This window comes from Talaromyces marneffei, chromosome 7 (assembly GCF_009556855.1).
Source record: "Talaromyces marneffei chromosome 7, complete sequence".
NCBI lineage: Eukaryota > Fungi > Ascomycota > Eurotiomycetes > Eurotiales > Trichocomaceae > Talaromyces > Talaromyces marneffei.
The window spans coordinates 1451054-1465892 of NC_072354.1; the positions used below are offsets into that span (position 1 = coordinate 1451054).

A 14839-nucleotide genomic window follows, 5' to 3' on the forward strand; every position below is an offset into this window, starting at 1 on the left:
AGAGACAATCAGCTTAGATAAGACTCGGAAAGTCCTCGGAAAGTCGGAAATTGCCGAAATATGATATATGCTCTAACCGACTCCGTACTAGTGCAGAAAGCTTAATATATTCTTCAGCGCTTCTTCTACTTTGATTTGACCACAGCTTGATCCTTGTCATCCAAAGGGCGTGCCATTGCTGTATGCCAAAGTTGGAATGAGATTTGAGTCAAGCGGCGGCAGACGAAGGGATAAGTATGCATCTGGTTACACAGGAGGCTGGGGATTAGACCTCGAAGCAGCCTGTTGTGCTTTGCCGTAGTGCCTTCCTTTCATTGAAGCTATACAGATAGGACGGACGAGTGTCAATATCATATTAATCATGACAACCCTCCTGTTCAACCCTTTCCTGTGGCTCCCTAGTCTCATACCTCTCCTCATACCACTCTTCCTCCATTTTCTTCCCAGCAATCACCAACTCCTGCATTGGCAGAAACACAAACAACAGCCGACACCATCTTGAATCACTCCTATTCCGAAACGAATGTGCTGTACCCCTTTGTATAGAAACGTCTCCTTGTCGAAGTGTCCTTTTCTGACCACTATCCAACACGAGATCCACCTCCCCCTCCAGTACAATTCCGAAGTCTATAGTCACGGTTCTATGCATGGGTGTTTCTTTTAATGGCTGCATATCAATGACGCGAAGCATCGTCCCTGGATTTGGTGTAAGACCCGGCGGCATGTGTAGATAGGAATCATACACGGCAACATCAACTTCGTTCTGACATTGAACGGGAAACGTATCCGTTGCGTACAACAGAGCGAGTTCACCGTCTTCGCCCGCTGAGCGGAAAGGTGCGCATTCAGGCACTTGGCTACCTGAGAGAAAGATGGCTTCGCCGTCATGATTGTGGGTGGTAATGTATCGGTGTACTCGGGGGAAACCTTTGCGGCGTTGATCAACCGTATTAGTGCTCATCTTGGAAGGAGGTTTTCTGTGGGATGCATTTGTTTCTATGTTTACCCAAAGGACTCGATGATTCGGTTCGGTATTTGCAGTCAAGTTAGAATGTGCACTAGAAGATGAATGTTTTTGCCTCTGGAATGATATCATAGCCTAAACCTTAGGTTGCGGCGCATTAGGGTCAGCCCTGGTGAAGCATAATTACAACGCTTGACATAATCATTGGCGGCAACAAAGTCTCAACCACTGTTTGTGTCATGTAGGGGTTTGATGCGTTATAGAACGGATGCTGTCTCGTTCAGATCGGATAATAACCCCATCCATTCATTAGGGCTACCCGCCAGCATGGCACCGCTATCCAGAAACTCAGACCACATGTTCTCCAAGTCACATGCATCCTCGGTGGCGTCAATAGCAAAAGATACATTATTTTCCGCAGATGAGTGTAAGTCTGTTGATACAAGAACGCCCTCTGTTCTTCTTTGCGGACCAGTATGCTCGGCGGCTTGAGTTCGATGAAGATCCGTTTCATCTTGCCGCAGCGCGGAATGCTCTTCTTGTTGTGAGGATGGCAATTGATCACTCGCAACGGACCTCCAGCGACTCTGCAAGACATCCATCATAGCGTTGATACCCTCACGCACAAGTCTCGAGCTTCTCCGAGCTCTATCCAGCATCCGACAAGCTTCCAGAATTTCCTCTTTACGCCGATCTGCTAAGATATCATCCCAATTGAAGCATGTATCCAACAATAATATCACTGCTGCCATGAAGACATGATGCATGACAGACCAGGCTGTTGTCACGCTCGGCGTATCAGGAAATTCTTTATCCATCATCCGCTTAATTTCAATAACGCGCCGTGCAGCTTGTAGACACATCATGTGCGAGTAAGAATAGGCAGGGTTGCGGGCTCCACGAATGAAATAGGTACGGTGCAAGCGACATAAACGAGAATGGGACCCTTGCTGGATCAGTAACCGTTGCCATGCGATTTGAGGGGAACTCGCATAAACTTGAGCATATTTGCGGCGACTGTTGCTATCCAAACGGAAGAACTCTGGAAGCTCTTTGTTGTATTGGTGCAATTTCTGATCCAGTTCCATGATCTTGCTATAAGGAACATCGACTGCCTCTAATCGCTCGCGACAGGTATGTATAGTCGACTATATCTCGACAATAAATGGATAGTTTTAGGCGGAAATTGAAGTATGACATTGTGGTGGGAATGTTGTCTGGTAAAGATCCGCCCCCATTTTCAAGTGTGCACAGATCTTCATCTGATATGTTTGCGGGCATGTCTAGGGCCATGTGGGCTGGATGGACAAGGTAGCTGCCTTCCTGAGGACCTCCGAGATATGCTAGGAACCTGCTAGAGTTAGATCATGGGTCTTCAATATGAAGCAGTAAGAAAAGAGACATACCAGTCGGAAGAGGAGACTAGCCATGCTAATCTACGTTTCAACTCCACGTCCACTGGATCATACCCGTGCGCCTTTCGAAAAGCCTTGTTCTGTGCTGAATCGATCTGAAAGAGTCCCATCTGTCGGCATTGATTGACCAATGTACCCATATGGAACAATGCACGAACAGGGGTATCTTGTCCATCATTTGGAAGAAATTTAATTATCAGAAGAGAAGCTTGAAGCCCTTCAACAGTGGGGTAGTTTATATAATCGCTCCGTGTCAACGCCGCTGCAACAAGAGTGATGTACTCGTGACACCTATTTTCAACCTGTTTTGCTGATGCTGCATTTGTACCTAGACTCTGGAAATAAGAAGCTGCAGCTAGAATACTGAAGAGAAGGGCAAGGTGGTTCAAGTTCACCGCTGCTGACGATGAGGAGGGTGCTTTGTGTACGTTTTGATAAATTACATGGATTTGGGACTGGACATGACTTGGAATGATTGTATGGTAGAGGTAGCCGACATAATCGACATAGTACCTGAACTGAGCAATTGCTTCTGTTTCTCGCGGTAGGAAAGAGGTCAAGTCTGTGACCGAGACTGCCGAATGTTTGGTCGTGATGAGCTTGTTCTTGATCGACATTGGCAACGCATCCGGGATACGGGGAGCCATCATGATGTTTTCTAGCCAGTCGGTCGTTCTTTCCTGCTCGGTAACTTCCTGGGAAGAGTGATGGATTCCTTCGATGCTATGGGCCGGCAGCTGCGAAGCTGTGGCGGTGTTGTTGCTTGGTGATAATGGAGAGTTCGTGGCTCTTGGTATCTGCGTTGGCGGCGGATATGCATATTGATGAGCAACATTAGCAACAACGTAGTGGCAAGGAATCCTTCTTGATCGACAATTCGAGTATGCCTGTTGACGGTCACATTTCAATTTCTTCTTACGACAGCTTTGGCATGAAACTGGGTTCTGTCGTGGCGTCCGCTTCTGAGAGTCATCATTAGACTCCTCAACATCGGCCGCTTTCCGCTTGTCAGGCATGGTGACTTAGGGTTTATTACAGGGCGCAATAGCTCCAAGTAAGCATACCAAGACTCGAAGATACTTTCGTCTCAATGACCGAAAAGGAAAAAGGAAACACGGAGAGAGATGGACCTACACGGCTTCCTCTTGGGTGCCTCCGGCGCTATTCTATTTCAGCTTTAGCAAAACGGAAGCTCCGCGGACTGTCCGTTGCCTGCGCTTCTGATATGACCTTGTTCTATTTGGTACCTATTATAAGAGACACTCGTCTTGATGGGGTGAAAAAAGATGGGCCATCGGTTAAGAAGTACAAAACTAGTTATTTCTCAGTATGACTTCTGTTAAACGTTATACAAATTCCCGATTCACACCTCGTCAACATCACACCCGTTAGCAGAGATATGGAAGACAACAAAATCAAAGACGTCTCCGACGCATTGCCTCCGTCAGACTCATCCCTTGAGGATGGAAATGGCCTTTCTGAGCCTTCAAGCAAAGAACTGACGTATGAATATACCAGTCTACACAATTCATGGTTATGACCTGTCGCTAATTTCAATCTTCTTTTCAGAACTCAATCCTTGCTAACCCTACTCGGCTGCGCAGGAGCAGCGTTTTGTTCTGTTGGCTTCATCAATGCATTTGGCGTGTTCCAAGCATATTATTCCGAGACTCTACTATCAAACAAGTCAAACTCGGATATTGGATGGATAGGAGCAATCAATAATTTTTTTCTCTTTGCGGGTTCGTTGGTGACAGGCCGAATTCTCGACATGTTCGGTGCCGTAGTGAGTCTTATCCTTCCTGAGAAACTAAAAGGCACTGATATGATCAATGTAGGTCATGCTCTGGCTCGGCTCTACTACAACTGTGTTTTCCATTATGATGATCTCTATCTGCAAGGAATACTGGCAATTCATTCTCGCGCAAGGCGTGCTTCTTGGTGTCGGCAACACTCTTTTAGTATGTCCAGCTATCGCTCTCGTCGGCCAATCTTTCAAAAAGAAACTTGCGTTCGCTCTTGGAGTCACAATTGCCGGCTCATCCTTGGGAGGAGTCATCTGGCCCGTCGTCGTGCACGCACTTTTGCAGAAACCCAGCATCGGGTTCGGATGGACTTTACGGATTGCCGGCTTCATCATGATCCCGATTCTGATATTCTCGTGCATGTTTTCTCGACCAGCATTTGCATCAAAAGAGAATCGACAAGGTGGTAATGATAACGGGACGAAAACACCAAGGCAAACATGGGACTGGTCAATAGTAGCCAGGAAGCAGACACTCTTCACTGCCTGCAGATTCTTCTTCATCTATTTCGGCATGTTCATGCCATTTTTCTATACCACGGAATATGCTCTGACGCAAGGGTTCTCGTCAAACTTATCTTTCTACACCGTCTCCATCATCAATGGCGCATCTCTTTTCGGACGTATTATCCCAGGAATGGTGGCCGACAAATACGGAAGATTCAACTTGTGTATTGCAATGACCACATTTTCTGGAATCATCGCGTTGTGTTGGACGACTGTTACATCGGTTGCTGGTATAGTCATATTTGCGCTTGCTTATGGATTCACTTCTGGTGTAAGGCCCTGCGTATGAGAATACATGATAGAAGTCTCATGAGTGATTGACATTCACACAGGGTATTCTGTCTTTACAACAAGCCTGCGCTGCGCAAATCGCAAGTCCAACTACAATCGGCACAGTTGTTGGCTTTATAATGGCATCAACGTCTTTATCGTGAGTTTATAATGTCTTTTCACTTTTTTGCGTACCGAATTTGCACATATACTGATGTCCCTATAGTGCCTTAGCAAGCACGCCTATTGGGGGTGCCTTGATCGAAGACTATGGCTATCTATCGTTGTCGATTTACAGTGGCGTTAGCCTACTGTTTGGTGCTTCGGTGCTGTTGATAGCCAAATTGACACAGAAGCGTGAATTGTTTGCTATTGTTTAAGGTCTATAGCTCTTCATGAGTACTGGCCATTCTCTCGTGCTTCTCATTGTAGTTTTAGATGTTACAGACTTAGATGGAGCTGGAGTTGATCAGGGAAAATATACATTCTATAAATATGCACTATATACGTCTTTCTAAATGTATGTACAATACTTGATAATACGGCGTGTAACGCAATGCCTGAAGAGAAAAGCAGAAAGAAGAATCGCCACCAATGCAAGTAAAATGCAACAATCCAAACAAGAGCATTAAAGGGCCTAAGCAACCCACGCTCTTTTCGCCCTACCCCCCCAACAAGGCAGCCATTCATTCAACGCACTCTTAAACAGATTCCTCGACACCTTACCCTCCTCAAACTGTATATTAAAATCAAAGCAATGCATCGCATTTTGCATCACATATCCGAAAATCTCTCTTGTGGCTGTTTCCCGATTGCATTGCGGGATGTTTGAGCTAAAAGTAACAAAGTCTGGCGCAAAGTTTTCTGTTGACAGAGGTGACAATGTTCGCCAGGGGTCAAACTCGCCGCCTGACCAGTATGTATTCGATGGGCGGATGAGCCAACCTCCTGTATCGTCGTTTGTTGCTTCAGTGGCTGGTGCTCCGGGGAGGAAACCAGCTTCGGCAGCGCGGGGGAACTGTCGATGGCAGATCTCTTGATTGTAGGCCAAGGATTGGTAGGTAGATAGCAAGCCGTGAGTTGGATTTGGAGTTATGTTGTCGGATTGAAAAAAGCCCCATTGAGAACAGTATTGCCATGTCCAGGCAATGGAAGCTGGGTCTGTGAGTCTACCACCCAGGTCACAGTAGTCAGAGCCAACTTGCACGTCGCATTCGGTACCTGCATAGGAATTGATAAGTAGAATCAACTGTGGCCAAGATGCCAATCGCTCAGCTACAGCTCTACTACCGATGAAAGGCGCCCAGCCTGTCCACGGAGTTGGTGTAGGTTCACTTGGCTCATTTGCCCGTTTTTCCGGTGTGTTTGGAGCACGTCGACCAAGTATCCTTGAGATCGGTTTGTCGGCGTCTCTTTTCGTCGCTGTTGCAGTCGGTCTTGCAGTCGGCGATGCTGGTATTGCCCTTGGCACAGCCTCAATCCAGTCACACAACGACCCTAATCCAAGCTCTCCTCCACCCATCCCGTATGACTGAAACGTGCCATAGATATAAGCCAGCGCGGCCGTAAAGTCACCATTCGAGTTGATCTCCCCGCCTTCACCCAGGAACAGTTTCTTAACATCATCACTAGGGATGCCATCCAAGGCCAATTGAGAATCAACATAGCTCATAGCGGCATGCAAATCCTGCGCACAGCCGTGATAGCCATTGGAAACCATGCCACGGTAGACCTGCTCAAAGTATGCACTCATATCAGCGCGTGCCTGCACTGGTGCCGACGAAGCATAAGCTGCGTAGATGCTCTGCGGGTATTCGTCGCGAGTAAACGCAGCTCTCATACCGGAGTATGAACCTCCAATCATGATCCATGGCGTGCCTTTGGGTGACAGGTCTTGCGAGGGTAACTCTGGGCGACTGAAATCTTGCGCGAAATAGGGGATATCGGCGATGGCTTGGGTGTGGGTAAGGTATTTGAAATTCTCAGCTGGTGTGTCTGCATTGATAGGACCCATGGGCAGAGATTCCCCGTAATATCTATGTCGAATAAATGTCAGGATTTGATCTTTCTCACATGTCTAGCGTGAAGTTGAAACAAACCTGTGTTCCCAAACAATTCCAAGGCCACCAAATTCTTCTAAAAATTCTTTGAAAAAAGCCGCCTCGCCCAACATATGTTGTGCTGAGTTATATGCCGACGACTCGCCGACGTCGTATAAAAACACTGGACCACCTGGTTTATAATATTTTGTCGTCACCCAATATCTATTCTTATATGTGCCGATTGTATGATTATCATGGTCGATTGGTATCTAGAAAGTTCAATATCAGCAAAGCCCCGCGTTTTCAAGGTGGAGGATAGTAAAAAGAAATCATACATCAGCATATTCAGCAGGTACCGTGTCCGAATAAGACGTGTCGGCCAACTTCCGAAAAGCGACTGGATTCAATATAACGCTATCCGCGCTTAGCCCTAATGCTGCAGCTAGATGGAGGTCGCGGGCTGTGGGTGTGTTGACGAAACCGAGGCTGTATACATGTTGGACGAGGAGGAAACTATATGAGAGGATGGTGTTGGTAAGCGACAGCTTCATGTTGGTGGTTGTATATGACTATTTCTATATGCGGTCTTTTGTATGTAAGATTCAAGAAGAGGAGCAAAATTTCTTCTCTCGAACTTCTGTCAATCATCGATGGAACTTGTATTTATTTATCTATCTACAAAATAGTCTATGGGGAAAGTACACATAATACTACATGCGGAAATCAATATACACAGGTCTAAGTGACAAATATTGACGACCGATTACCGTGAACGTCGATATTGCTCCAGTACATCAGGGTTATCATCGTGCCCTAGTTTCCGGATCTGGAAAAGACTCAGCCTCGGCCCCTGACCACCAATCTAGATCAGCTGTCAAACAAGGCAAACATATCTTATCAACAAGCTTGAGGAAGTATTTGCATAGTTTGCGTGCTATGCCCTGTTTGTTCGATTTGTATGGTTTGCTGGGAGGGGTTGATTGGAATGTCGGCGAAGCAAGGGGTTGGTTGATAGTTGCGTGTTCAGGAAGGTATTGTGGCTTGACCAGCAATGTCATGGTATGCCAGTCCTGTTAAAGTGGGCTAGCCACTCTTGAGATTGGGGATTTCCTTGGTGTGACTTATCAGTTCTCGGACTAGGCACTTGCATCCCTTGGTCCAGCCACCAGATGGAATATTTCCAGCCCTACGGACGTGAAGGAGATTGATTGGCTAACAATGAGAGATTATCACAAGGAGCTCAACGTACCTTAACCAGTCCAGTCATTTACCTGTCGCAAAGACCAGCTTCTGTGGTGTATTCTTCGTGTTCTGTCGTAGGATAAATTTGGTACTATCCTGCAAAAGGAGAACATGTCATTATTTACCTGTAGAAAGGCAACAAAAGCGGTACGTTTGAGCGAATGGAACAGTGACTTTCGCACGGCGTCAAATTGGGGAAATAATTACTTCCGTATCGACCAGCTTAGCCACAACTGCTTGCCATAGATCAAAAAACTCTAGAAACATTCATAAGCACAGTCTATAATGCAAACCATACGCTTGGCATTCCATCGCATGGTTGGACCCTATTGCCACGTTGCCCAGGAATGTGGAAATGGCGGGGGTTGGTTCCTCGGGCATACGACCTCTACGTCTACACTGTATCTACGCATTGGGCTTTTTTTTGACAAGTTGAAGTCTATCTAACATTCGATGCTTGAAAAGAATCTATACTCTATGTACATATTATACACCCCTCTCATGTTCTCCTATGTACCAACCTTCCACTAACCCACACAGCCCTAACGTTACGATCATCGCCATTCCACACCCACTTCGCAATCTTCTCCTCCCAGTTCTCCCACCCAAATACATCGACATTTCCCATATCTTCTTTTGCCTCTTCTGTCACACCTTCACAATCCGCTTCACTTGAAACACTCTCCACAACAGGTCCCAACTCAATCAGCTGCGCATCAAAATACATCCCCTTCTCAAACCCGCCTATTTGGTCGGCCATATCAACGACCTGCGCACCACCCCTAGTCGCGAGGTAAAGCGCTTCTTCGACACTTAGAGTTTCCCGGCCCGTTGTAACATCGGCCTGGGATGAAACTAGTCGCGAAACGAGACAGGCCTGCCGCGACGACTCTAGGATACTAGGTGAGTAACCACCGCTAACATCCGTGCCTAGGCCAACTGTGATTCCTTCGTCCATCAATGTCCGCACGGGACAGTGACCAGATCCCAATGCACTATTCGACGCCGGACAATGCGATATCTTCGCATCTCGTGCTTTAACAAGTGCCATTTCCTCCGGCGTGAGATGTACTGCATGCGCAAGTATTGTCCTCGGCGTCAACAGAGCCGACTCCTCGTAAACATGTGCATACCCCTCTGACTCCTGAAACAGTTCCTTCACCAGCAAAACCTCATTCTTATTCTCCGAAATGTGCGTTTGAATATGTAATGGCGGTGTATACGACGCCGCTAATTTCCCCAACCCGCACAAGGCCTCATTTGAACATGTAGGCGCAAACCGCGGCGTAACAATCGGCGCCACAAGTTTTCCCTCAGGGTCGAGTGCGTGGATGTACTCAATAACTTCCTTCGTGGCGCTAACAGACTCCTCACTCGACGCATCGTGATAATCCTCAGGACAGAAGACGAGGTTATCCATACACACCCTCCCCACGAACGCGCGCTGACCGCGTCGATAACACAGTGCCGCTAGCAAATTAGTAGCGGGGACATGGACAGTAGCGAAATAAGAAGCTGTTGTTGTGCCGTGGGACAAAGTGCGGGAAATCACTTTGTTGTATACTGTGTATGCTTGTGGGGGAGCCACTTTTCCTTCACCTATTGCGCCAAACGACTTTTCCATAGGAAAGGTATATTTTTTCAGCCAGTCTAGTAGTGTCGAAGAGCCGAAGATCCCTGCATTGGGGTATTGAGAGGCGTGGATGTGTGTGTCTGTATCGTCAGATTGCTGTTCTTCTCCTCACTCAGTAGGTAGTGACCAAGAAACATACCAATAAACCCCGGGAAGAAAAACCCATTCCTCCCCTTTCTCCCACCTTGCACAATACTCACAGTCTCTGCCCCTGCCTTCGCATCAACAGCACCATCCTTCCACACCGTCCATCCTTTGCTATGCACAAACGCACTCAAGCTCTCTTCATCACCATCCTCAGAATCTAGGCCTACACTCCAATCAAATCCCTGAATCTTCCCATCACAATTCGACACCCACAAGACACCAGTGTTGATTTCCAGACTGGGTTTTGGGTGTGTGGGGACTATTTGTCGCGGCAATTGGATGAATGTGCCGTGGTAGAGGGTGTATGTTGGTGCCATCTTGTCGCCTTGTGTCACGACGCGAGTTATATTCTCAATAAAAGAAAAGTCATTAACCCTGAGATCGTGTATGAATCACTAAATAAGTGATAGGAGGATGCTCCCCCTAGGTATATGTAACCCGGTCCTTAACGACTTCAGATAAGATATGGTATACCTGGCGGAACGAATCCGAAGCAATCTATCTTCGACCCCGCTACCGTATCGTTGAACCGAAGAGGAATCGCGCAGACAAATCCTCCAAAAAATCAAAAACGAAGAAGACTCAATCCAGGCGACAATTCATATATCATATATATAGTTTTTCCCAAACATAGACAAATCCGTCGATGTCTCATTCCTCCCGACGAAATCCAAACGGGTATCGGCCGCTTCCGATGGGTGCCTGAGGACCAAGGCAGCAAGATCGGTATCGCGGGGCGAGTTGAAACTTAGCCCCTTTATTTACTTAAGTTGGTTATGGTATTCCAAAGGGTAAAGTAGAAACAAATCATTGAATAATGTTGAAATTGTACCTAGGTACTAACCCTAGCGCTCTAAGTGCCAGTCAAGTCTATGAATATATAATATATGTTGAACAGAATAATAAAACAATCCTCTCAATACATGATCAAATGCATCCCCAAAAACCAATCAAACTCCTGCTTTTGCACACACAAAAAACTCAAACAAGGAAATTATCTAGGGTATCGTATAGCTCGTCCACGTTCATGCTGTATCCTCGACGGGGCCGCAGGTACAGAAGAGGTTCTGGTCACCGAATGCTATTATCCTCGTTAGTATTTATTTATTTTGAACAGAATCGGAAGTGGAGGGAGGAGGGACATACCATCGTCAACTCGGGTAACCGTAGGCCAGAACTTCTTCTCCAACAACCACGGCAGCGGGTACGCAGCGGCCTCCCGAGAGTAAGGTCGTTGCCAGTCACCCAGCAACAAATCGCGCTGAGTATGAGGCGCGTTCTTGAGCACGTTTCCTTCACGGGGTTGCTCGCCCTTTTCAATAGCGGCAATCTCTTGACGAATAGAGATGAGCGCGTCACAGAAGCGGTCGAGTTCGGCCTTGTTTTCGGATTCGGTGGGTTCGATCATGAGCGTGTTGGCAACGGGCCAGGACATGGTCGGCGCGTGGAAGCCGTAGTCTTGGAGACGCTTGGCGATGTCGATGGCTTCGATGCCGCAGGTTTCTTTGAAGTGGCGCACATCAAGGATGAATTCGTGGGCGCAGCGGCCGTTGGCGTTGGTATACAGGATCGGGTAGTGATCCTTGACGCGGGCGAGGATGTAGTTTGCATTTAGCAAAGTGATTTTGGTGGCGTGCGTCAAACCCTTAGCGCCCATCATGTTGATGTAGTTGAATGTGATGGGGAGAAGACTGGCGCTACCCCATGGAGCGGCGCTGATAGGAGATGAAGCAGTCGAGTCAGATCGCTTGGACTGCAAGTACTCGCTGGACGGGTGAGAAGGAAGGAATGGACGCAAGTGCTCGGCGACACCGATAGGACCAACACCAGGACCACCACCTCCGTGAGGAATACAGAAGGTCTTGTGCAAGTTAAGATGGCACACATCCGCACCGATCTCACCGGGAGAACACAAACCAATCTGAGCATTCATGTTTGCGCCATCCATGTACACCTGACCGCCGTGCTTGTGCACGATATCGCAAACTTCCTTGACACCAGGCTCGAAGACACCAAAGGTACTGGGGTAAGTGATCATGATAGCTGCAAGGTCATCCTTGTGCTTCTCACATTTGGCTTTCAAGTCCTCGATGTCAAGGTTACCGGTCTTGGTATCACATTTGATAGTAACGACCTTGAAACCGGCCATGGCAGCACTAGCGGGGTTTGTTCCGTGAGCAGACACGGGAATCAAGCAGATATTGCGGTTTCCGCCCGAAACAGACTCTTGGTATTTCTTGATCAAACGAAGACCGGCGAATTCTCCTTGGGCACCAGAGTTGGGCTGGACGGTGACTTCCGCCATGCCGGTGATATCAGCAAGCTGTTGCTCAACATCATCAATCATCTGGGTGTATCCCTTCACAGCGTCAGCAGGCATGAAAGGGTGAATCTGGGAAAACTCAGGCCAAGAAATGGGAATCATCTCAGTCGTGGCATTGAGCTTCATGGTGCAAGATCCAAGAGGAATCATAGAGTGGGCCAATGACAAATCCTTGGACTCCAGGTGATGGATATAACGCAGCATGTCGGTTTCGGAGTGGTAAGTGTTGAAGACAGGGTGAGTCAAGTAGGCGGATGTACGCTCAAGGCTTGCTGGAACCGAGACAGGTGAGATAGCGGTGTCAACAGCTACATCACCGCCCTTTGAGGACTGAGCAAAGACTTGCAGAATCTGACGAAGCTCGCTCTTGCCGACAGTCTCATCAAGAGACAAGGCGATCTTGTTGGGTCCAACCTGACGGAAGTAGATCTTGGCAGACTTAGCAGCTGCGAGAAGAGACTCTGCTGAGGCGCTGTCTGGAAGCTCAACGGTAAGGGTATCGAAGAGAACTCCTTCATCACCAGTGTTGCTGCGGACAGGAACATTATATCCCAATCCTAGGAGCTTCTCACGTAGCAAAGCTGTCATGGCCATAATACGCTGAGCAATAACCTTGAGACCCTGAGGTCCGTGGTAAATGGCATACATAGCACTCATATTAGCAAGCAATGCCTGGGCCGTGCAAATGTTGCTGGTAGCCTTTTCACGACGAATGTGCTGCTCACGAGTCTGCAAAGCCAATCTAAGAGCACGGTTGCCCAAGCGATCCTTGGACACACCAATCAAACGACCGGGCATCTTGCGCTTGTACTTGTCTGTGGTAGCAAAGAACGCGGCGTGGGGACCACCGAAGCCCATGGGAACACCAAGTCGCTGGGCACTACCGAATGCAATATCAGCACCGAACTCGCCGGGTGCTTTAAGAACAGTCAATGCGAGAAGATCAGTCGCAACGGAGAATGTGCCGCCGAGCTCATGCACCGTCTTGCCGAGCGATTCGAAATCAAGAACACCGCCTTCGGTATCGGGATACTGTGCCAAAACACCAATCAAGTTATCGCCTTGCTCCTTGACGAGCTTAGCATCGTCCGCAAGGATATCTCCAATGACGAGGTTGATTCCGAATCCTTCAGCACGGGATCGCATCACGGCAACGGTCTGCTCGTGACAGAGATGTGAGACAACAAACGACTTTCCGGCCTTCTTTTGCTTTGCCATTGGCGCAGTGGCCAAAGACATCGTCATAGCCTCTGCTGCAGCAGTACCCTCATCCAGCACGGAGGCATTCGCAACCGGCAAACCAGTAAGATCCGTCGTCAGCGTCTGGAAATTCAACAACGACTCCAATCGACCTTGACTAATCTCAGGCTGATAGGGAGTGTAGCTGGTATACCAAGCTGGATTTTCCAGAATATTTCTCAAGATCACGGGCGGAACAATAGTCGGGTAGTAACCACCACCAATAAAAGATTTGCCCGCCATGCTGATATTTTTACGGTACTCGTCTAACAATTTGAGCATATCACTTTCACCAAGTCCGCCATCGACGGGATCACGGTAAAGCGTCTCTTCCGTAGCGGCGGAGACCTTGGGAGGCGTAATGACAAGATCCTTCTTTGAGAGAATATCAGCGGGGAGGACCTGTTTAACGAATTCATCTAGCGACGCAGCTGGCGGACTGAGCGTGGCCAACATCTCTTTGGCAGCATCCGGGGAAGGACCAATATGTCTTCTCGGGAAAGTGTCCAGAGGCTGGAATAAATCTCGGGGGTTGGGTTCTCCATGTTCATCTAGAGAAGTCGAATATACCGTCCGGCGGGATGATGGGACGGTTTGGCTGCTCAGCGGTGAAAGTCGTGGGTTAGCAGCAGATGTAGAGAATGCTTGGAATTGGTGTCGTCGTAGAGCTACAGGTACGATTGTCCTGCGCAACTGTGTTGAGGATGTGAACTGGCGACGTGCTGCTCGAGCAGCCACGGAGAGAGCCATCCTGCTAGAAATAGAAGGCGGGAAACTTATGTAACGGGAGATGGAGGAAGGGAGCTGTCCAACAGCTCAATTGCCACTCAATTGGGCTTAGGATGGTTTATTAAGAAACTTGAAGCATAAAAGATTCTAGCTGAATGCAAGGAAATAGAATGAAGAGAGAAAAAGAGGAAGAGAAAGGATTATCACCGAAGAAGTCATCGTTCGGTACCTTTTCTCTTTTCCCTTTCCTTTCCTATCGATAAGAAAATGGATGAGCTCCGCGGCCGTTGCATTGTCGCACAATGAGGTGGCTTCAGGTACTGTAACGTAATACCATGTAACCGGCAGGGTTGCCGGTTACAGATTGGTGCGGAAAGTGAAGCGACATAACCGGGCTTGACATATTATCAACCAATGAGAGGAACGTATACGGTGGTTGTCAGGCGGTCTGGTATTCGTATTACCAAGCGGGAAAAGCTTTGTTGATAAGATAAGAATATTCCGCGGGAAACTAGAGTGAAGTC

The 14839-nt window shown here is 47.8% G+C and overlaps 6 protein-coding genes across 6 annotated transcripts; 1 reads left to right on the forward strand and 5 right to left on the reverse strand.

Annotated features, from left to right (window-relative positions):
• Positions 1–355: 355 nt before the first annotated feature.
• Positions 356–961, reverse strand: EYB26_009176 (uncharacterized protein; the record flags this gene model as incomplete). The annotated part of the gene is made up of 1 exon (XM_054268426.1): positions 356–961. One exon carries the CDS (start codon positions 959–961, stop codon positions 356–358), a length of 606 nt encoding a protein of 201 aa, XP_054124401.1.
• A 260-nt stretch (positions 962–1221) lies between these two features.
• EYB26_009177 (uncharacterized protein) lies at positions 1222–3395 on the reverse strand (the record flags this gene model as incomplete). Its single annotated transcript, XM_054268427.1, has 3 exons — positions 1222–2059; positions 2163–2315; positions 2371–3395. 3 exons carry the CDS (start codon positions 3393–3395, stop codon positions 1222–1224), a joined length of 2016 nt encoding a protein of 671 aa, XP_054124402.1.
• Positions 3396–3778: 383 nt separating this feature from the next.
• Positions 3779–5340, forward strand: EYB26_009178 (uncharacterized protein; the record flags this gene model as incomplete). The annotated part of the gene is made up of 5 exons (XM_054268428.1): positions 3779–3882; positions 3949–4165; positions 4218–4961; positions 5023–5120; positions 5187–5340. The coding sequence occupies 5 exons, from the start codon at positions 3779–3781 to the stop codon at positions 5338–5340; spliced, it is 1317 nt and encodes a 438-aa protein (XP_054124403.1).
• Positions 5341–5597: 257 nt separating this feature from the next.
• On the reverse strand, positions 5598–7553 carry EYB26_009179 (uncharacterized protein; the record flags this gene model as incomplete). Its single annotated transcript, XM_054268429.1, has 3 exons — positions 5598–6996; positions 7060–7271; positions 7338–7553. The coding sequence occupies 3 exons, from the start codon at positions 7551–7553 to the stop codon at positions 5598–5600; spliced, it is 1827 nt and encodes a 608-aa protein (XP_054124404.1).
• A 1190-nt stretch (positions 7554–8743) lies between these two features.
• On the reverse strand, positions 8744–10341 carry EYB26_009180 (uncharacterized protein; the record flags this gene model as incomplete). The annotated part of the gene is made up of 2 exons (XM_054268430.1): positions 8744–9957; positions 10017–10341. The coding sequence occupies 2 exons, from the start codon at positions 10339–10341 to the stop codon at positions 8744–8746; spliced, it is 1539 nt and encodes a 512-aa protein (XP_054124405.1).
• Positions 10342–11049: 708 nt separating this feature from the next.
• EYB26_009181 (uncharacterized protein) lies at positions 11050–14336 on the reverse strand (the record flags this gene model as incomplete). The annotated part of the gene is made up of 2 exons (XM_054268431.1): positions 11050–11105; positions 11171–14336. The coding sequence occupies 2 exons, from the start codon at positions 14334–14336 to the stop codon at positions 11050–11052; spliced, it is 3222 nt and encodes a 1073-aa protein (XP_054124406.1).
• Positions 14337–14839: the final 503 nt, after the last annotated feature.